The 23,362-nt window shown below is 39.5% G+C and overlaps 1 protein-coding gene across 1 annotated transcript in view; it reads left to right on the top strand.

Annotated features, from left to right (window-relative positions):
• Positions 1–23,362, top strand: part of thsd7aa (thrombospondin, type I, domain containing 7Aa) — a 437,777-nt gene that overhangs the window by 384,233 nt on the left and 30,182 nt on the right. Inside the window, exons 22-26 of the mRNA XM_055157370.1 lie at positions 7,678–7,823; positions 9,029–9,203; positions 14,113–14,286; positions 14,364–14,459; positions 21,124–21,206. Coding sequence (XP_055013345.1) covers positions 7,678–7,823; positions 9,029–9,203; positions 14,113–14,286; positions 14,364–14,459; positions 21,124–21,206 — 674 coding nt within the window. The remainder of the gene's footprint in view (positions 1–7,677; positions 7,824–9,028; positions 9,204–14,112; positions 14,287–14,363; positions 14,460–21,123; positions 21,207–23,362) is intronic.

The following is a 23,362-nucleotide window of genomic DNA, read 5'->3' as shown; positions in this document are numbered from 1 at the left end:
AGTAAACCAATAGAGGCTTTAGCTATTGTGATAACGCTAATCTGTCCCCGAGGCGAGCCAGATACGCTCTTACAGGTAAACTACAAGCTTCTTTGAGCATTCTTCTCCCCTCGAGGACTTTACTTCAGTTCCCGAGCCAGGAATGAGCCACGAGCGGGATTTCAAGTGTACGAACGCGGCTAGAAGCGACCTGCGCGAGGAGATAATATCGGTATTGTGTGTAGCGGAGCCGAGCGCACGAAGTGACAGCTGGCACAGATATGAATTTCCCGGCGAGCCTCTGTGCCGTGCCGCCCTGTCCCCGGGTCTGAGCGCCTGCGGGGACTCAGGCGAAGCGTGACAGGAGCGATGACGAGCGTCGCTGTGTGAACGGGGCGAGAGGCGCAGCGGTGTGGGTCTCCGAAGGTCCGGTATTATGAGTTTTTTAAAGTTGGGTTTTGGAGTCCGTGTTTTATAACTTGGAATTGTTCTTCGGGTTCTGCGAGAAAAAAAAAAAAAATCCCATTTGTTTTTAGATAATGTAGCAGTATTTTTTGTGTTGAATCGTGTTATAAAAACTTAAAAATGACAGTAAATGGATTTTTAATATTGCAGTTTTTGGTTCAAATATGTTTTGTTTTGTAGTTCTAAATCAGATTTGGACAAATTTTACTGATCCACAAGGGAAATTATTTGTACACAGACGTTTACACATCACAATATAATATAAAAACAAAGAGTAAAAAATATAAATGGCAATAATAAATTCAAAATAAGTCACAAAAATAATAAGACGGGTGTCAAATAAGACTTAATTATAAACATATGGGGTGACTAGATTTTCAAAATAAAAAACTGGAATGACCTCAGTTTGGATTGGTTGGTAATAATTAAATTTTGAAACGAGTGTGTAATTAAGAAAAATTGTTATTCACTCTGAGTCAGTATAGTCACATTTCCTTAGTGTTTTGTCGTTTTTAAGCAGCTTTTCTGTATTTTACTTAAACAAGTAACAACATATGCCTCTCTTTCCTGTTGGCAGGCATTAAATTGAAAATAATTTTTTTATTCAGTGAGTAATAAACACCATTACTAGTAATAATTTCAAGATAACTAATATTTCTTGGGAAACAAAGGGTTAATATAATGGAATGGAAATTGACCAATCACAGTTTTTCTTCCGGTGGTATCTGGGTAAATCAGTGACTCTCCCTGCAGCGCTGAACTAAAGAAACACCTGCAGGGCCTTTGGTGGCTGGAACGAAGTTTGAGATTGACAGTTGTCTGAGCCAATCATATTTTATTGAGTTATGGGCGGGATCATGTCATGAAATCTTCCGGGCCTTCGCGAATACCCTGTGATAGGATAATAATATAAGCGAGACGGCAGCGACGAAAACCACATTGGACACCTCGACTTGGACATCTCAGGGGCGTCTGGAAGAAAAAGAAAGAGAAAGACCCGTGAACCGGAGCCCACAACCCGGTCGAGCTAGGAGTATTATAAGATAAGATATGCCTTTATTAGTCCCACAGTGGGGGAAATTCCAGTGTTGCAACACGCAATTCAAGAACAGCAGGAAAAATGAAACATGCAATGAAACAGATAATAGATAAAGGCTTAAAAATAATAAAAAAAAATAGACTTAAAAATTATTATGTACAATTAAAGTAACAGTGCATTATCTGTTTCATAAGGATGAGTTTTTCACTTGTAGGGAGTATTATAGTACGTAAGGGTGAGTTGTTGTACTGTTGTAGGGAGTATTATCTGTTACATAAGGGCAAGTTGTTGTACAGTTGTAGGGAGTATTATCTGCTACATAAGGGTGAGTTGTACAGTAGTAGGGAGTATTATCTGCTACATAAGGGCGAGTTGTTGTACAGTTGTAGGGAGTATTATCTGTTTCATAAGGATGAGTTATTCACTTGTAGGGAGTATTATAGTACATAAGGGTGAGTTGTTGTACTGTTGTTGGGAGTATTACCCGTTACATAAGGGTGAGTTGTTGTACAGTTGTAGGGAGTATTATCTGCTACATAAGGGTGAATTCTACAGTTGTAGGGAGTATTATCTGCTACATAAGGGTGAGTTGTACAGTTGTAGGGAGTATTATCTGCTACATAAGGGCGAGTTGTGCAGTTGTAGGGAGTATTATCTGTTACATAAGGGTAAGTCATTGCACAGTTGTAGGGAGTATTATCTGTTACATAAAAGTGAGTCATTATACAGTTGTAGGGAGTATTATCTGTTTCATAAGGATGAGTTATTCACTTGTAGGGAGTATTATAGTACATAAGGGTGAGTTGTTGTACAGTTGTAGGGAGTATTATCTGCTACATAAGGGCGAGTTGTTGTACAGTTGTAGGGAGTATTATCTGCTACATAAGGGCGAGTTGTTGTACAGTTGTAGGGAGTATTATCTGTTACATACAGGTGAGTTGTACAGTTGTAGGGAGTATTATAGCACATAAGCATGAGTTATACAGTTATACAGCTATTTTGCCTTTGTTAAACTTTTATAAGCTCTTAAAAATGTTTTATTTCAATGTTTCAGAGAAAACAAATACATTTTTATAACTCTTTAACCGAAAGTGCCCACACACTGTTGCGCTGTGATTCTGTGTGAATCCAAAGTGTAAATATGAAGCTGCTAACACATCTGCCAGCCAACCGCTAACAACTCCCTCAGCTCACACTTACAAAAAAAAAAAACACTCTTACACTTGTTATGAATACACTGCATAATTATAAAGCAAAATGTAATTATTTTTTAGTTAATTATGTATAAGAATGTGAAGATTAGCCAAAGAAATATATCAAGACGCACAAAAGTACACACGCTCACTAAACTCCAAAGTATACTAATAATTACTTTTACGAAACTGTAGAAAATAAAAATAAGTTATTAATTATGATGTGCTGCAGTGGACAGTTTCAAAACCGCGTTACGTAAACTGCGCTTATATTAGTCACCCTCAATTACATGTACTTTCATACACCCTGTTATTTCACTCTGAATCACCGTCTATTCTGAGCTTCTTATTACTGGAAATATTGAAATGTATGAGGTTTTCGTCGAAGTGAACAGTGCACTAACAGTTGTCAGTGCTGAGGTGTTCTCGTTTGTCCTGAGATTCCTTGAGACTGAGGTCGAAACACTCACAGGCACGAATGTTGGGTTATATTTAAGTTCATGCCTCACTGTGATTGGTTAAATCCACCTGTCAATCAAACATGACAGAGGAAGACCAATAGGAGGAGAGGGTGGGAACAGTGGTGCCCAATTTATGTCTGACAACTCATTTTGCAGTCCTGGTTAAATCCTGTTTTAGTCCTGGTTTAGTCCGGGTTTAGTCCTGGTTTTAGACCTGATTTAGAGCTGGTTTAGTCCTGGTTTAGTCACGGTTTAGACCTGGTTTAGTCCTGGTTTTAGACCTAGTTTAGTCCTGTTTTAGTCATGGTTTAGTCCTGGTTTAGTTCTGGTTTAGACCTGGTTTAGACCTGGTTTAGTCCTGGTTTTAGACCTGTTTTAGTCATGGTTTAGTCCTGGTTTAGTTCTGGTTTAGACCTGGTTTAGACCTGGTTTAGTCCTGATTTAGACCTGATTTAGACCTGGTGTAGACCTGGTTTTGTCCTGGTTTAGACTGGTTTTAGACCTGATTTAGTCTTGGTTTAGACCTGATTTTATACCTGGGTTAGACCTGGTTTAGAACTGGTTTAGTCCTTTGTTTAGACCTGGTTTAGTCCTTGTTTAGTCCTGGTTTAGACCTGGTTTAGTCCTGGTTTTAGACCTGATTTAGTCTTGGTTTAGACCTGGTTTAGACTTGGTTTAGTTCTGGTTTAATCCAGGTTTTAATCCTGGTTTAGACCTGGTTTAGTCCTGATTTATATCTGGTGTAGACTTGGTTTAGTCCTGATTTAGATATAGTTTAGTTCTAGTTTAATCCAGGTTTTAGTCCTGGTTTAGACCTGGTTCAGACCTGGTTTAGACCTGGTTTAGTACTGGTTTTAGTCCTGGTTTTAAACCTGGTTTACACCTGGTTTAGTCCTGGTTTTAGAGACACTGTCCCTGCAGTGTACGTGAGGAGACACGGTCCCTGCGGAGCCTGGGCGTATGTGACCTCTGGGTTGGAGTATCCGGGTTTGAGCATAGAGCTTTATAAAGTACAACTGTGAACCGAGTGTATAATGAAGGAAGACTGTTATGCACTCGGTCCATTCATGACTTATTCACGACTAACATGTGAATCAGTATAGCCACTTTTTTTTTTTTTTTTTCTTTAAACAGATTTTTTTTTTCCTATAGTACACGAAATAAAGGATTTTTTAGACTAAACACTAAAACCTAATGAGCTGTGCAGCCACCCAGTCCCACCATTTAAACAGCTTCATAAAACCTGAACAACATACGATGAGATTATACAAAAACACTAATTACTAGAACACGTCTTCACCCGCGTTTGCCCACATGCAGTTAACTAACATAACATTAGCAGGAAGAGGACCCTGGAGGTTGCGTGCGCGATGGGTGCTTGGGACCAATTGTTCCGTATAGCGTGCAGGATCAGTGGGGGCCCTTGGGTGCTCCATGCTCGGTTAGCTGCAAGATGAACTGGCAGTTGGAGAAGACACTCTTTGGGGAGATAACACCCGGGGACTCCGCAGTGTGTGTGCGGCGCCGGGGCTAATGCATATACCGATAAATATATGTTTAGATAGTCTCCCGGATGGCTGTTTCATAAAGGGATTAGTATAGTGCTAATTGTTTTTACTGTATTGCATTAAGAGTTGAACCTGGTTGGGGTCTTCGGGGGTGTATGTGTTTGTTTATTTGGAGTTTTTTTTTACAGTTAGGGTGTTGTAGAGAGGATTAAGTCCAGTTTTGAGCCCTGGGCCAAAGTGCTGTCTGACTTGTGTTAAGAACAGCATTGTGTGCAGAGTGGAAGATTCTGTGTTTACCTGAGCACAGATAAATACCGTATTTTTTGGACTCTAAGGCGCACTTAAAATCCTTGAATTTTCTCAAAAATTGACAGCGCGCCTTATAATCCGGTGCGCCTTATGTATTAATTCTGGTTGTGTTTACTGACCTCCAACTGATTTTTTGTGGTACACGGCGCTCAAAAATCCGAATACGAAGCCGCACCGCTTGATGGATTGTTGGAGCATTACGGCAATTGTAGTCAGGAGACTCACTTAGCCTCACAGAATCCAACAAAGTCTGACAGAAGCTGACATCAGTGCACAAGGAGCGATACGTTTTTTCAGAGCTTACAGTTTATGCAAATGAGTCATGTGGTTTTAAGTTTCATTTCTGTAAAAAGTAAACAAATGTGCGCAAAGCTGCATTAAACTTATTATTACTAAATGTATATTTGAGTTTTCCTCGTAGGAAATGAAAAAACAATCTTAAATGATCCACTCACATTCACATTCATAATTTACATTCACCAAGACGCTGGGTGAATTACACCACGATCTGCCAATGGATCGTGGACGCCTGGACTCACGGATCAGTCTCAAGTGTCGTCCGTTTGTTTTGCTTAATGCGCCTTTATGTATGAAAACAGACAAAATAATTCAACATTATTGATATTGCGCCTTATATTCCGGTGCTCCTTATAGCTCGAAAAATACGGTAAATAAACTATTATGGTGTAAAGGTGCTTACTTTTGCTCCAGATGTTAAAAGAGCAATCATTTCAAATCTCCGACAAAAAGCAAATAATCCAGTTCGTTTACATGAGATCCAGCTTGAAAAAAAACTTGTATGATTATTATTAGTCCATAAATACTTGTGTGCTAGTCTGATCTGATCATTAATTATGACACAAATCAAGTTTTATCTGAGTTTAGATTTTAGAATCTTTTTCACCCAGACACCACACTGGGGGAAAAAAAAAAAAAAAAAAAATATCTAGTTAAATGAAATGACTTAACATTTGACTTTATTTGAGTAGATTCAGCTTGAGAAGTAAAATTATCTACTAATGGAATAAGTGTGTTTTTCTTAATTCAACATCAACATTTAATTTTGTTTCTTAATGTAAGTGTAAAAAGTAGTTGTTTTTCTTATTTTTTAAGTGTAGCAAGATGTATTTCGTATTTTAAGTACAAAAAGTCTTGTTCCACTTGCAGATCATTTTATTTGTCAGGTGAAATTGACTCAAATCATGATAAAACTTTCTTAATTCAAGTCATCTTAACTTGGCTAGATTTTGTTTTTTGCAGTGCAGAGTCACGTGATCCGAATCTGTGTGTCTGAATCGCACTGTAGGGGGCGCTAAAGAGTCCAGGCCTATGTAGTGAGCTCGGGTGCACATTCAGACACAGCCTATGTTATGTATCTTATATTACGGTCATTTGAAACATGCACAGTTCCATGTTGGGGCTCTTAGTGTTATTCTATACTGCCATTGTTTCTTATTAATAACTATTTTCTATCATATGAGCCGATTGATTTGTGACGGACCTTGGCAGACTATTGTTCATTTCACTCAGATTCACTGCAAACTATCCTCTCCGCCGCAGTAGATCAGTTTCACTTGAATAATTCATTTTGACAGGGACCCGTGTGGTGTTAAAAAGTCATTACATGGATTTTGGAAAGAGACATAAATAAATAATAAAAAACTTTAAAAATCACTTCCTGCAAGGGATGAATTTAAATCTAGTATTGAAAATAAAACAGAGAAGCTCAAGGCTGTGCTCACATTTGCACACACAACATATTAAATCAGAACTTAACTGGGACTAAAACTGGACTAGAACAGGATCTAATCAGGTCTACAGAGGCAGGACTAAACCAGGATCAAACCAGGACTGAACCAGGATTAGTGTCAACACAGACTGAATTAGTTAAAGCCCAATGAACAGTATCTACATTATAAAAACGTCCTGTATTTCTACATCGTAACTTCTTAAAGGTGCACTACTTTTCCAGTGGATGATCTGTTACTAATTTTGAGACATTATTGCTCTGGGATGTTCCACAGTATGGCATTAAACTAATCAATTTTGCATTTATTGAATTAAAAGTGTATTGCTTCAACAGATACAATTTGACTTAGTCTTTCTTTGTTACGGTAACAAATGAAGAAATTTAAGATGGCCTTTATGTCCTCTATATTTTTGCTATTTAAAGACAAAATGCCTTATATATTCTATTTAAAAAATTGCACGACAAACATTTCTTCTATTTCAACTACGTAAAAAACTTCCAATGAAACAAAAACAAAAACACATTACATTTTCAGGGGTTCCACGGTCATGGAAATCCTGGAAAAGTCATGAAAACTGAAAATGGAAAATGGAAATTTGTGTAAATTTTATAAAAGTTTTGGAAAACTCATGGAATTTTAGTATATTTTCCAAGCAAATATAGCATTCTGTTAAGTTATGATTAGGCTACTATGATAATTTCTGAAGATCTGCGCCTTTTGTTTAAAAGCAATGACAATAAATGCACTGACAGTATTTTGAATGTTAAAAAAACTATAATCCCAAACCATAAGGTGAGTGGAAAGGGTTAACATTTCATATTTAGCCCTAAAAGTGTGATCAATTTCACACATATAGATGTCGTAAAGTCATGGAAAAGATAAGAATTTTTTGCAGTGTGAACCCTGTATTGTACTATTACAGACCTAAATCCTGTAATAACTCTAGAGTTATTGTTGTTGTGGTTGCTGTAGGTAAACTGTGGAGGAGGCGCACGGTGGTCCAGGCCCCTCAGGGTGACGGCCGGCCCTGCCCCACTCAGATGGAGCAGTGGAAGCCCTGCCCCGTGAAGCCCTGCTACAGCTGGAGGTACAGCGCCTGGTCCCAGTGCAAAGCAGAGGTCAGTATGAACAACAAACACAGAACCAACAACAAACACAGAACCAACACCAAACACAGAACCAACAACAAACACAGAACCAACACCGAACACAGAACCAACAACAAACACAGAAACAAACCAACAACCAAACACAGAACCAACACCAAACACAGAACCAACACCAAACACAGAACCAACAACGAACACAGAACCAACACCAAACAACACAGAACCAACAACGAACACAGAACCAACAACGAACACAGAACCAACAACAGAACACAGAACCAACACCAAACACAGAACCAACAACAAACACAGAACCAACACATCTGCATGGGAATGAATGATTCATGTTTGTAGCTTCAACATTGGGACAACATTGGCTCACCAGACACAGAAGTCTATTCTATTCTATTTTTTTCTATTTTATTTTATTTATTTTATTCACTTATGTATTTATTTTGTATTTTTTGTGTTTATGCATGTATTTATTTATTTGATATTAATGAACATCTGTAATTTCAGTGTAAATATTATACCAGGTTATAGCAGAGATAACACAGAAGACAATTACAGAACTTTGCAAAAAGATACACAAGATAAGATCAATAAAAAGTGCTTGCAGACTTTTTGAACAGGTTTCATGTAATTTATAGTCAAGTTTGTGTATTTTGGGGCAACTTTGGAGGCTTACTGGTTCAAAGCTTGTCTCAAACATCAAGGTTTATTTATATAACACATTTAAAAACAAACAATGCTGCCCCAAAGTGCTTAACAATATGGATAAAAATGGAATACATAAGTAAAAATATGAGTAAAACACAAGTAAACACAATAAAAGAACGTTACGAACACAGATAAAACTATAGAAAATCAACTTCAGTTAAAATGTGCATTACTTTGTTTGGCTGTGACCTAAAATTTTAATTAAAACACAGAATAACACTAATTTGATGGATATGGCACATCATCGTACTTCATTCCACGGAAATAGAAAGTTAAAACCATACTTTGGAACATTTTTGTGGAGATGGAGGAACATTACAGTTAAAGGAAGGTGAGGACCTGATAATAGTCAGGTTTGTGGAGATGCAAGTCCACTGACAGCAAGGATACATGTTTTAGTATGTTTTTCGGTCCTTTAAAACTGAACTCAAAATGAAAAACATGCTTTTATTTTATTGTATTTAGTTTTGACGCTTGCTCTGTGTGTCCTCCAGGGGGCGGTGTGTGGAGAGGGCCTGCGCTTCCGTAACGTGTCCTGCTTCGTCTCGGACGGCTCTGGGCAGCAGGAGCTCAGCCTGGTGGAGGACGAGCTCTGTGGAGACGTGGACTTCGCCGTGGACGGAGACACCAACGTCACACTGGAGGAGACCTGCACTGTCCCCTGTCCAGGTACTGTCCCCTGTACTGTGTCCTGTCCAGGTGCAGCACTGACCACAGACTGTATAAAGTAGTGAACTAAGGCTCCAGTTTGGCTCCAGTCAAATGAAGCTCATGGAGGACGGCGGTTATAGGGGCGAATTCGCTCACGTCCAACTAAGCAGTGATAAAATCCAACCCAACCTCAATAGGCATTAAGATATTTGTGTCCAAATCCGACTCAATTAAAATCACACTATTTTCATAGGCCGACTTTGTGGCCTCTAACGGACACAGAGACACAAAATACTAACTCGGGATAAAGTCAAAATAATCAGATGATTTTATTCCTCACCTCTCGTAAAGTGGTACATTTAAAGTGCAGCATCTCATCCAAACTGTCCTCCACAAATAATGACATCCAGTCCACAAAACAGCTCTATTAATCCAGTTTGAGGCATTATTTAAAAGTAAAAAGGCCGGAGTAGTTCCTCTCGTGTGCCTGTTTACATCCACACAGCGCATGGATTGAGGTGAAGCTGCAGATTAGTGATGGTGACTCTATGCCCTGTGTACTTTATCGCCAATCTTTTATGCTTTAAAAACCATGTATCTGAAGTTTTGCACCACATATCACAAATAATAACACAGTTTTGACTTGTGTCTAAACTAGAAGTGCAGTGCTCTAATCTTCTGAACACTTAAGAGTCTCAAAGCAAGTCATTTTCCAGTAGACGGGAAACAGCTGAAGCCTTGATGTGTCCGAGTCTGACCCAAACTTCTAAATATGTGTCAGAATCTGTCGGGTTTCCATGCTCTATTTGCTACACTGTCAATTAAACTTGTTGTGAACACAAGTGGGAGCGACCTGATTTATCCTTTAATGTTCAGATCATGATTTATGGACAAAATCAGTTAAAACAGGTTAATATGAACATTTTAAGACCAAAATGACAAGCCTGGCAGCAGCAGGTACTTAGAGAGGGCCCACAGTTTTTTCAATAGAATGTGAATTGGAACCAGAACCATGTCCATGCTCACTTCCTGTTTGGAATTTGGTTGCTAGTGTGATACATTTCTCCATTTATATAAACAGTCTATGGAAAGTTTATTGTATTGTCCCTTGTCAAGTTTGAGTAATCTACTAGTCTTTGGTCTCCTTATGTTTTGGAGTGCTCCTCTGTGTTTTTAAAGTCCATATAGCTTCACTGTAATCACTCTAAACACATATAAGATAGTCTTTAGTATTAAACTGTAACGTATTTAGATCATTATTTTACATAAAAGTCAATTCTGTGTCTTATACCACCTGAAAATACCACCTTAAAAGTTAGCAGCTACTGTTTGAGCCTCATTTCGACTGCTTCAGACGTCTTTTTCAGATCCACATCGTCTTTGGGACATTGGATATGGACTTTAAAATGATTAGAGAAAGACAAAAAATAACTTTATGGGAACAATGGGGCAATTAAAGTTCAATCGAAATGGTTTCTATCTCTGAAAAAAAAAGAGTGGTCCTCTAAGTGAACCATTTTTACCAACAAACAAATCATAAAAGTTGAAATGGACGGACTTGGAGTTCTCGGAAAATAAACTCTAAATATATCCGTTATTTGAGAGTCTGCTAATGAGGCTTATTTGGGATCTTTTTAACTTTAGTTTTTTCTGAGGTTTTCTATTTTTCAGTGTCTCTAGAGTGATGCGTTCTCCAGTTCACTCAGGCTCTGATGTTTGTTCTTATACTTGATACATATAAATGGACTAATTTTGTACATTTTTACACCTGACCTAGAAATTATGTACTGCTATTAATATAAACTAGTACAGCAAGAGAGCATTTTAAATTCTGCGGACAATCGTAAACAAAAACTGGCTAATAGAGTAGTCAAAAACCTGCTACTTTTTTTTAAATCAATTTAGATCTCAAGCTTGTAATCACCAAAACAAAGCAATAACATCACCATCTCCATTCTTAATCCATTCCTTTATAAACTCTTCAACATGTTCTTTATAGTTTTTTCTGTTTTAGTTTTTATACATAATTCTGCAATACTGTCAAAAAAAAAAAAAGGTCTGCTGTATACTTGAGCAATTTCTAGTTGGAACCAGCGCCTTGATTTGGAGTCTGCACTAAAATTAAAGGAGACATACCATATTTTTCGGACTATAAGGCACACTTAAATTTTCTCAAAAATCGACAGTGCGCCTTATGTATGAATTCTGGTTGTGCTCATTGACCTCGAAGCGATTTCAAGTGGTACACAGTGCTCAAAAATCTGTCAAAATGTTTTAGTACAACTTTTGGTAAGGTACGAAGCCGCACCGCTTGATGGATTGTCGGAGCATTACGGCTACTGTAGTCAGGAGCCTTGTGGAGTAACGTAGTTCGACAGAAGCTGAACCGCATCAGGAGTGAGTTGTTTTTTTCAGCGCTTCTAGTTTATGCAAATGAGCCATGTGTTTTTAAGTTTAATTTCTGTAAAACATAAACAAATGTGCTCAAAGCTGCATTAAACACATTATTACTCAATGTATATTTGAGTCGTCCTCGTAGAAAATAAAAAACGAACTTAAATGATCCACCCACATTCACATTCATAATACACTTTTTCCAAAACAGAGAGGCAACGCCGGGCGAATTACACCACGATCTGCCAATGGATCGTGGACGCCTGGGCTAAGAATCAGTCTCAAGTGTCGTCCATTTGTTTCTCTTAATGCTCCTTATAATCCCTTGCGCCTTGTCTAGGAAAATAGATGAGAGAATTCAACATTACTGATATTGTGCCTCATAATCCAGTGTGTCTTTTACAGTCCAAAATTTACGGTTTTTTTTGGCAAACATTTGGAGAAAATGCTTGGATTAGGTGTCCGACGCCCTCTGCTGGCAACAGTTGAGAGTGAAATGAAACAGAAAACACACACCAAAGTTCCTGTAGAGGTGCTCCAAAGCAAGAAAAATTATTTGATGAAGGTTTTTTGGCAAAACATAATTTAAAAAGCTTTTAAACATCGACCATCTGAGCGTGCTATGCTTTTTTTTTTTTTTTTTCACTTTTAAAACAGTGGAGAGTGAACCATGTTTCAGATTTAAAAAAAGCAGCACAGTTAATTATCGTAACCCCTATAGATGACAATTTAAAGTGCACTGCGTAACTTTTCTGGTTGCAGGTACATCGCTTTCTTGTCTCCATGGTGATATTACTGCTTTGCCTGAATGTTCCAAGTTTTCTATCTTGCATTTATTCAATTACAGGTGTTTTCGTTGCTCAAAAATACCTTAAAAACTCGCTTTCTTACAAACACCTCTCCACGGATCCGACCCGTAACTTAACCTTGTGATGTTACTTGCTTGTCTCCATGGAGAATGATGAGAAAATTTACGCAGTGCACCTTTAAACCCTCGAATCGACAGAATTAGAACGAAATCATGAAACTACATCCCTCAAGACGGAACTCAGGGAACACAATTATGGTTTTGCCGTATATTTTTTGGCACATAAAATTGGATTCTATTCCCAAGGCGCTTTTGTGAGCGCGGGGAGAGTTGAGGACAGGTTTTACTCATTCAAATCAGGAAATCTACTTTTTAAAAATATATTCCACGTGTTCTTGAGAAGTATATCCACGCGTGAGTCTTGTGTTTGCTCATGGAAGTGTAGCGTAGTCTCAGTAATTAAAGGCCCGTCATGTATTCACAGGACGCTGACCCAGTTTACGGTGAGCGTGCGGCAGGTTCCCAGGCTCGGGGCTGGAGACGGGCTCTGAAACACGGAGCTTTCATTGAGATTTCTCCTGAGTCTGTTATTGACCTCGTGCACTCACACAATCCCCCAGCAGAGAAGAGAGAGAGAAGAGGAGAGAGAGGAGGAGAGGAGGGGAGGTTGACATTTTAACAGATACTCAAGGAGAATGAGAAGAGCAAACTGTATAAGCAGGGGGCCGGTAGAAAAGTCAAATTTACTGCATTTTGGTGAAAGATATCTACTTTACAAAGACACAAGCTTGAGTATCCTTGTCACGAATTTGTCTCAAGGAATCTGCATTGCAAGTTAAAAACAGATGTACAATTTTTAATTAAATCATTGCTATAATGTAAAATTTGACTTCTTAAATGTTTTGTATTGATTTTGTCACTCTGTCCCTGGGCAGCTGTGACTCCCACCTAGGTTCCGGCCACCAAGTGAGGAGTGGTAGTCAGGCTGGTGCCACCTAGTGCCTCTGCTCAATTTCATTTCTCTCCAGCGACTAGGTCAGGAATCAGAATACACTAGACGGTTTGCTAGAACCCCGGAACTGGCCAGTCAGTGAAGAGCCGCGAAGCCATGACGTCAAACTCAAGCGTCTGTCTGGGTCCCTTTTGTGGAACAGCACAACAGTAAACAAAGCGTCGAGATGGATGTAGACGAAGACAGACATTCTGTGTTGGCAACGATTCCCCAGATCGAGGATTTAAAGCCGGAACAAAGAGAATGTTTGGTGAATTTTATCAAGGGGAAAGACGTTATTGCCCTTTTTCCTACGGGATTTGGGAAAAGCTTAATATACCAGCTAGCCCCGTTAGTGGAGCATTACATACGTCACGACCAAATAGCAGCGACTGGTTAAATAAAAAAGTAGCCGCCTACTGTCGAGCGAACGAATCGTAACACTGCGAGGTCAGACTGTTCCATGAAGTGAAAACGTTTGATGAATCAGACAATAATGCACAAACTAAAGTGGCATCTGGTGAAGCACTAAAGTCACTGTGACACATGTCGCTGCGCTCTGTGGAGACGCCACAGTCTGTAGTACATTTAGTTCTGTTTTCTTCACTTCCTTCACCACTTTAATGTGAATCAGAATGACTGTTGGGTTCACACTGACACAAACACACTGCTCTCTGAGTTTTAGCTCGACCTAAGAATAATATTATGATCTCTTTCTCTTTGTCCCCCTGCAGGAGAGTGTTACCTGACCGAGTGGACGGTGTGGAGCCCCTGTCAGCTGAGCTGTGTGGGGGGAGATGACCTGGGCTTCGGCTCGGTGCAGGTGCGCTCCAGAGCTGTGGTGGCCCAGGACCCAGAAAACCTCCTACAGTGTCCAGAGCAGGAACACGAGGCTCGCCCGTGTACAGGTCTGTGCTTTTTTTTTTTTTTTCTATTTCTGTCAGTAGCCTTGCATGTAGTTAACCCCCTGTGTGGCTGTGTGCAGAGGGTCAGTGTCTGGAGTACAAGTGGAGGACAGGGCCGTGGAGAGGCTCCTCCAGACTCGTGTGGTGTGAACGCTCCGACGGACTCAACGTCACAGGTATGTCAGCTCAGATCTATTCTTTCTTTGTCTCCTCTTCTCTTTGTTTCCCTCTATGTGTCTCTATCTCCCGGTCAGTCTATCTCTCTTTTTGTTGTCTGTTTGTCTTTCTCGTCAGTCTTTCCGTCTCTCTCTCTCTGTCAGTCTTTCTCTTTCTCACTTTCTATCCCCCTCTCCTTCTTTGTATCTCTCTCTCTCTCCTGTCGGCAGAAAACAAACATTGTAGTGCCTTTTTAAACACCGTCAGGTTTTGATCAAAGAAGAGAAAAGCTCAGACGGAGCCTGCAGACACGTCTCTGTTTACTATCGCCGCTTTTTCATCATGTCTCTTATTTTGAAGAAGAACATTTTGGCTGTTGTTTAAAACGTTGGGTAACGTGAGGTAACGCTTATTTTGGTTTATTTTTTAAACAAATTAATCCTATATTTTCCAGTATTGTGTTATTATGGGATTATATTATATGTGTATTAAACTTGAAACCTTCTGGTGAGTGAGTCCCAATTATTTTATTTAGAAATTAATCTTAACAAATAAACTAAATTAAAGGTGCACTATGTAACTTTTAGGTTGGGGGCCCATCACCTGCTTGCTTCTATGGATCTGTCATTGCTCTGCCTGGAATATTCCGCAGTATGACTTTAAACAGCTGTACTTTACATTTATTCAGTTACAGGTGTTCTGACTGTGAGCGACGTCACCTTTCCGCAGATCTGACCTGTAACTCGGTCTTGGTTTGGTCTCCATGATGATAGAAAGGTTTAATGTCGTACTGTGAAACATTCCAGACAAAGCAGTAACATCTCCATGGAGAAATTAATCTCGGGCTGAACGATCTATTTTTGGACTATTTTTGGCAAAGCTCCTAAAGCCCAATTTTAAGGGCAAGGTTAGTTCTGCGTCACCGAACTCTGCCGCCATCGCCGTGTCGCCGTCGTTTTTCATTTATGGAGCTGCATCAAGGTCCATGCGCCACGAAGTAATTCACTAATGTGCACTAAATCCGTGTATCATTTCTTTCATTAGTTTTTCAAAATAAAAAAAAAATTAAATAAGAAAAATGAAAAAAAAAATACTATTTTCTTCATTATTTGTCTGAGACCGGGACTGACACCAGGACTAAACAGGGACCAGACCAGGACTGAAACTGGGACTGAGACCAGGACCAGACCGGGACGGAGACCGGGACGGAGACCGGGACGGAGACCGGGATCAGACTGGGACCAGATCAGGACTGAGACCGGTTTAGACCTGGTTTAGACCTGGTTTAGACCTGGTTTAGACCTGGTTTAGACCTGGTTTACCTGGTTTCCTGGTTTAGACCTGGTTTAGACCTGGTTTAGTCCTGGTTTAGACCTGGTTTTACCTGGTTTAGACCTGGTTTAGACCTGGTTTAGTCCTGGTTTAGACCTGGTTTACCTGGTTTAGTCCTGGTTTAGACCTGGTTTAGTCCTGGTTTAGTCTGGTTTAGTTTAGACCTGGTTTAGACCTGGTTTAGTCCTGGTTTAGACCTGGACCTGGTTTAGACCTGGTTTAGTCCTGGTTTAGACCTGGTTTAGACCTGGTTTAGTCCTGGTTTAGACCTGGTTTAGTCCTGGTTTAGACCTGGTTTAGTCCTGGTTTTAGACCTGGTTTAGTCCTGGTTTAGACCTGGTTTAGACCTGTTTTTGTCCTGGTTTAGTCCTGCTTTAGTCCGTATGTGGTGCAAAAGTCCGGCATCACAGTTTAAGTCACAGAAATGGGAAACGGCCGTTATCCTTTTTTTCCAATTATTTATTTAAACACAAAAACAAAAATTTCAAAAAACGAATCGTTATCCTTTTTTTTTCAACTTGGTTTTCGAGACAAATAATGAAGAAATTTCTTATGTTTTAATTTTCCTATTTTGGGTTCGCGATATCTGCCAGAAAAATCACGGTTCAATTTATTCTTAAAACCGTTCAGCCCTAAATGAATCTGACGGATCCACCACCAGAAAAGTTACACAGTGCACCTTAAAAATAGAAAGTAAAATATGGAAAAATTACTATCTTAAATTAAATTTTTATCAGTATTTTATGATATTAAGTCCATGCACTTTCTAAACAATGCTGCACATCCATCTTTAGAATAGTCTAAGTTATAAAAAACAATACAAGAACAGATTGGAAATTGGAGTTTAAAGTCTGTCCTACACTCTTCCAGCTTTACAATACACCACAACACAAAATCTCCAGACTTCCCCTAAGCATCTGTTTACACAAGTACAATTTAGCACTACTTTCTAGCGCGGCGTCATATAAACGGCCTCATTACTCCCTCCCATCCTGCTCCGTGCCTCGCCACATGTTCGGACTTCCTGTTTCACGCCGCGTTCCCCCTCCAGCGTGCTTTAATATTTCCGGGTTTGGTGATTTTGGAACCGCTGGTGCTTTTCGGAATGTAGCTCCGTCTGCTCGTTCCACATGTTCCCGTATAACTGCCTGCGCTCGCTTCTTCGAGGAGCCGTCTCCCCCCCCCAGAGGCACGGCTCGTGAATATTCATAAGGTCTTCCCTGTCTCATAAATATTCATGAGGTTTTGACAGATTACCCTGGTTTTGCAGACATGTTTTTTATGCAGTTACTGGGCGTCACTTCGGTTGACTTCGTTACTAAAATATAATAATATCTGCGTTGGTTAAAGGTGCACTGTGTAACTTTTTGGTTGGGGCTCTGTCATCTGCTTATTTCTATGGATTATGTCGTTGCTCTGCCTGGAATGTTCCACAGTGTGACTTTAAACAGCTCTACTTTACATCTATTCAATTACAAGTTGTTTTATAGCTCAAAAGGACCTAGAAAAACAGGAATTCTGACTGTGAGCGGGGTCGCCTCTCCACAGATCTGAGCTGTAACTCGGTCTGGTTCGGTCTGAATCAGGGCTGTCAAACTCAAATTCACAGAGGCCAAAATTAAAAACTGGGACTAAGCTGTGGACCAAACTAAATATTTATTGAAAAATGTCAATAACATATGCATGTTTTCTCTTCTTTTGTGAGTTTTTCTTCTTTCCATTTGAGTTAGTTTTGCTTAAAAATTGAATCCAGAACAAGCATAATATAAAATAATAACAAAATGTTAAATAAATAATGTCTCTATAGTCTATCTGTAGCCAGCGGGCAGCTCTAATACACTTTTGATATGATATCGCGGGCCAAATGTGGTCTCCGGGCCTGAGTCTGACATTTCTGGTCTAAATAAAGATAAAAATGTTTAATCTTATATTTAAACATTTAATACCAGACAAAGGAATAACATTTCCAATCGCCCTCTATGACTTTGGCTACGTTCAGGCTGCAACCTGAAGTGACCCCTATATTTTCATCCCTATGCTCCTGTATCTGATCTTGACAATCTGAACAACACAGATCCGATTCTGTTCAAATGTGACCCAGGCCACTTGGATCTGTGCTCCTAAAACTGATACATATCTGATCTTTTGACATGTGACTTCAGTCTGAACGGCCAGGTCACATTCATCCCACCTACACCTCCTACCTTTAGACTTGGTTTTAGTCCTGTTTTAGTCCTGGTTTAGAACTGGTTTTAGTGCTGGTTTAGTCCTGGTTTTAGTCCTGGTTTAGTCCTGGTTTTAGTGCTGGTTTAGTCCTGGTTTTAGTCCTGGTTTAGTCCTGGTTTTAGTCCTGGTTTAGTCCTGGTTTAGTCCTGGTTTTAGTGCTGGTTTAGTCCTGGTTTTAGTGCTGGTTTAGTCCTGGTTTTAGTCCTGGTTTAGTCCTGGTTTTAGTCCTGGTTTAGTCCTGGTTTTAGTGCTGGTTTAGTCCTGGTTTTAGTGCTGGTTTAGTCCTGGTTTAGTCCTGGTTTAGTCCTGGTTTTTGGTTTTAGTCCTGGTTTAGTCCTGGTTTTAGTCCTGGTTTAGTCCTGGTTTTAGTCCTGGTTTAGTCCTGGTTTTAGTGCTGGTTTAGTCCTGGTTTTAGTGCTGGTTTAGTCCTGGTTTTAGTGTCCTGGTTTAGTCCTGGTTTAGTCCTGGTTAGTCCTGGTTTTAGTCCTGGTTTAGTCCTGGTTTTAGTGCTGGTTTAGTCCTGGTTTTAGTCCTGGTTTAGTCCTGGTTTTAGTCCTGGTTTAGTCCTGGTTTTAGTCCTGGTTTAGTCCTGGTTTTAGTCCTGGTTTAGTCCTGGTTTTAGTCCTGGTTTAGTCCTGGTTTTAGTGCTGGTTTAGTCCTGGTTTTAGTGCTGGTTTAGTCCTGGTTTTTAGTCCCCATGATGCTGTGATGCTTTCAACTTAATTACCCAAATAGTAATGGTCAGACAGGCATTGCAAATATATTTTGTAGCAACACTGACTTACCTTTTACCTTTTACCTTACGTTCGTTTTGAATTTTATTTCTTTGGATTCTCAAGTCCAGCTTCCCGCACTTTTCACAGGAAACGACGTAAGCGGACACGTCCCCATTCCCTTTTTTCTTGAGATGTAAATAGAAGAATCGTGTCCATTGAACTATTAACACCCAGGCTGCAAATAGACACTGTTTATTTTTTAATAGGTGGCTTCAGTTTCTAGTAAATAAATCTAATATACGAGCATTTCTTACAAAAGTATAGGGTCGTGGTTTGGGCCCAGGTTAGTCCTGATGTAGACTGGGTTCGATTCTATTCAAACTTTGGTCCAGTCTTGAGTTTAGACCCAATTATAATGCAGTGTGTAGTGAAACAAAACAAAAAAAACCTACATTCATTCAGGAGTTTATATCATATCTTCTATATTCTGCCGTCTTGTACGTTACCCCAGTGTAATGTCGAGCTGAGGAAAATGTTCAGCAAAAAAGCAATAAACCTGATTACCCAGCAGCCCAGCCCCAGTCCCCAGAGCCGCGCACGAGTCCTGCTCATTGATTTATTGCAGCGTAGCGTCCAGAGCTTTGTTAAGGTGGAGGAATGAAAGCTGGTAATTATTATAGTATTGTATGTGCTGTGTCTCTGCTGGAGCTGAGTTTTATTCAAGCTGTAAGAATAAAATAAAATAAAATAACTTAGAATAACAGAGCAAAGTTATTGTTTTGCGTCTTCCTGCATCGTCCAGCGCAAGACATAATGAATCAAAAATACAAGCCATGATAATGTGCCCTGGCCAGTGTTGGGGAGTAACAGATTACATGGACCGGGATTACATAATCAGAGTACAAATTATGAGTAATTGTATTCAGTTACAGTTACTGTTTCAATGAGTGGTAATTGGATTACAGTTACTTTGTTGAAATAAATGGATTACAGGGCAGTATTTTCCTGTTTTCACATTTTGGGCTAAACCAGGACTAAAACCAGGACTAAACCAGGACTAAAACTGGGACTAAACCAGGACTAAAAAAAGGACTAAACCAGGACTAAAACCGTGTCTAAAAGCAGGACTAAACCAGGACTAAAAATAGGACTAAACCAGGTCTAAAAGCAGGAATAAAGCAGGACTAAAGCAGGTCTAAAGCAGGACTAAAACCGGGACTAAACCAGGACTAAACTAGGACTAAAACCAGGTCTAAAAACAGGACAAAATCAGGTCTAAAAGCAGGACTAAAGCATGACTAAAGCAGGTCTAAAGCAGGACTAAACTAGGACTAAAACCAGGTCTAAAAGCAGGACTAAAAGCAGGACTAAACCAGGACTAAAAGCAGGACTAAACCAGGACTAAAAACAGGACTAAAGCAGGACTAAAGCAGGTCTAAAACAGGACTAAACTAGGACTAAAACCAGGTCTAAAAGCAGGACTAAACCAGGACTAAAAGCAGGACTAAACCAGGACTAAAAACAGGACTAAACCAGGTCTAAAAGCAGGACTAAAGCAGGACTAAAGCAGGTCTAAAACAGGACTAAACCAGGTCTAAAAGCAGGACTAAAGCAGGTCTAAAACAGGACTAAACTAGGGCTAAAACCAGGTCTAAAAGCAGGACTAAAGCAGGTCTAAAACAGGACTAAACCAGGTCTAAAAGCAGGACTAAACCAGGTCTAAAACAGGACTAAACTAGGACTAAAACCAGGTCTAAAAGCAGGACTAAAGCAGGTCTAAACTAAGACTAAACCAGGTCTAAAACCAGATCTAAAACCAGGACTAAACCAGGTCTAAACAATATGACACGTAACAGTAGGGTGGACATAATTGATGGCAGCAGTGATCTCATATAAAAATCATTTATCAGGATGTGGTTGTTACATTCATGTCGTTTTAAAAAACACAACAATATCAAGTAATCCAAAGTATTCAGATTACGTTACTCACCTTAAGTAACTTAATGGATTACGTTACAAACTACATTTTGGGGTATGTAATCTGTAATCTGTAGGGGAATACATTTTAAAAGTCACCTTCCCAACACTAACCCTTGCAATCATACATAAGCATCTGTAGTGATTTAATCAGTCCATAAACAAACTGAAGTTTTCTGTCTCAGTTCAGCAGGGGGCACTGGAGAGTAGAAACAGAAACTTGAAAGACTGACAAAAACAAATATAAACTAATAAATTAATAAATAATTAATAAGCAAAAAAAAAAAATGAGTATAACATTAGAATTGTAAAAATACATTGTGATAAAATAAATATAACTTTAGTAAGCTTTAGTTTGCTGGCTGATTCTACAGTACAGTTCTACAGTGACCTGAGCTGTATTTGACAGTCTTTACTTTTTGACCCCTGACAGGTGGATGCCCTTTGACCTCTCAGCCCATGTCGGACCGCTCCTGTGACCCGCCCTGCACCAAGGCGCGCTCCGTCTGCACCGAGGTGAGTGTCGACCGCACCAGTGCTTCTCAAACTCTCGCTTTACTTTATCTACATTTCTGAACTCTTCTGGTTTAGACCGTGTTTAGAACTGTACAGCATGAGTCCTTTTTTTTTTTTTAGTTCTGGTTTTCTTTGACTTTTGACTGCTCCTTTTACCACCACCACTGTTAAAGGTCTGTTATATTACACAAAACTGAAAACTGTGAGCTTTAAGTCGTGTTATTACATTTTTACCTCGTCAAAAACAGACCTGGAGTTGTGTTTTGTTTCATTCACACATTTGAGTAACACTTTATTATTGTTTACGTCTCGAAAGCTCAGCATGCTCTTTTCCACCTTGTGATGTCATGAAGTGGTAGTTTTCAAGTTAACAAGTTCAAGTTAACCTTTATTTCAGTAGAGATTGGCAATTTTGTCAATTTTTGAAATTTTGGCCAATTTATAATTTAAATTACTTTTTTTTTTCTTAAATAAACATTTTTAGTTTTACTTAATATTATTTTCACAATCATCATTTCCTTTACATCATCTTTTCTATTTAAACCACAGGTGTCAAACATACGGCCCGGGGGCCAGATCCGGCCCTCCAAGATCTTTAATCTGGCCCTCGGCTGATTTTCTACTAAAATATTTTAATTATATTTTCTATTAAAATCTTGTTAATTTTCTGTGGTGTTTATCACAGCAGCGTCTCCAGCGTCTCTGTACGTGGCCCCTCCCACCAGAGCAGCACAAATGAAGACTTGTCTCTTTCCAAACGCTCTTAAAGGACGATCGTTTTGACTGTTGACCATGACACCCTCATCAACAAAATGTCAAAAATGAGAAAAGTGGAGCCGAGAGCAGGATTTTACAACAAAAATTTACTTATTCCTATTTACATACATAAGTTCATGTTAAAACATTGTGTTGAAATTACATTTTTCTTAAAGTTTCAGGTTGTTCATAATATTATAATATTTAGTAAAAGAAAGAGTTCATCAATTAAAAAAGATTTCTGTCATAGATTTGCGTTTCTCTGCACAAATATGTGAACTTATTGTTATTTTTGGGGTTTATATGACATGAGTTTTCTGATCCGGCCCCTTTGGGATCAGAATAGGTTGGATACGACCCCCGGACCAAAATGAGTTTGACACCCCTGATTTAAAGCATAATTTTAAAGGCATTTTTCTTTTTCTTTTTTTTTTTCTTTTTCCGTGTATGAAGTTTAAAAACACATGGGGACGCCTGACATGACAAGGTTCAACAATGTTTTCAGATTGAGAGAAAAACTCAGCCTAAATCTGCAGGGTTTGTGTGTTAAACGTGTGAATAAAACAAAACATAACTCCAGGTCTGTTTTTGATGAAGAAACAGAAGACGGCATTAAAACATCATCAGAAAATAGCGCAACACAGGCCTTTTTAACATATATCCATAGTGTTTTCTCTTTCATCCCACCTCTATAACTATTTAACATCGCAAAGTGCTGCCGTTATCTCTAGACTTTATTACTTTCTGTACAATTCTAGTGGTTTAGTGTCTTCAAGAAGTCTACTCCTTTTATCAAACGCACTTCTGCAGGGCACTTTAATTAAACCCCCTCTTTAGTGCCTTTTTGTTCCAACACTTTGCAGTTTCAGCTAATTAGTCCCTCTCCAATCCACGCGTTGTGTATTTAATGGGCCGTAGAAAGGGCTTTCTCTTAGCAGATGTCTGAAATCGCGCTTTTTTTTTTTTTTACGGGTCGCTCCTCAGACGTGTTACAGGAGTCCCGGGGCCCAGCGGTGATCAGGTGTAGACGGCGGTTGATCGATACAGTGTCCGTGTCCAAATGTCATCGCGCGCCGTGGTTCGGTTATTACGCGGGCACGCTCCATGAAGTCCACACTGTGTCCACGGCTGTACGTAAGACTTATATATGAGCTGTGTAAAGGTCAGACACCACTCAAATGAACTGCGCGCGATATAATGGACTTTGGCGGTGCGGTGGGCTAAGCTTTGACGAGGAACGGGTGAGTAGTCGGTCTGAATCTCGTCTGAGCAAGTGTCGACACGTTGCAGATGATGGTTGTTAATTTCCTGGGGGTGTTGCAGCTTTGTTACTCAAATTTAGGGTGATTAAATGTCCGTTTTTCCCCGGACATGTCCATATTTTGCGTCCTCTCCGGGGC

The sequence above is a fragment of the Boleophthalmus pectinirostris genome, unplaced genomic scaffold (assembly GCF_026225935.1).
Source record: "Boleophthalmus pectinirostris isolate CB_2022bp ecotype Guang Dong unplaced genomic scaffold, ASM2622593v1 HiC_scaffold_21, whole genome shotgun sequence".
Classification (NCBI taxonomy): Eukaryota; Metazoa; Chordata; class Actinopteri; order Gobiiformes; family Gobiidae; genus Boleophthalmus; species Boleophthalmus pectinirostris.
This window is presented reverse-complemented; position numbering and strand designations above follow the sequence as displayed.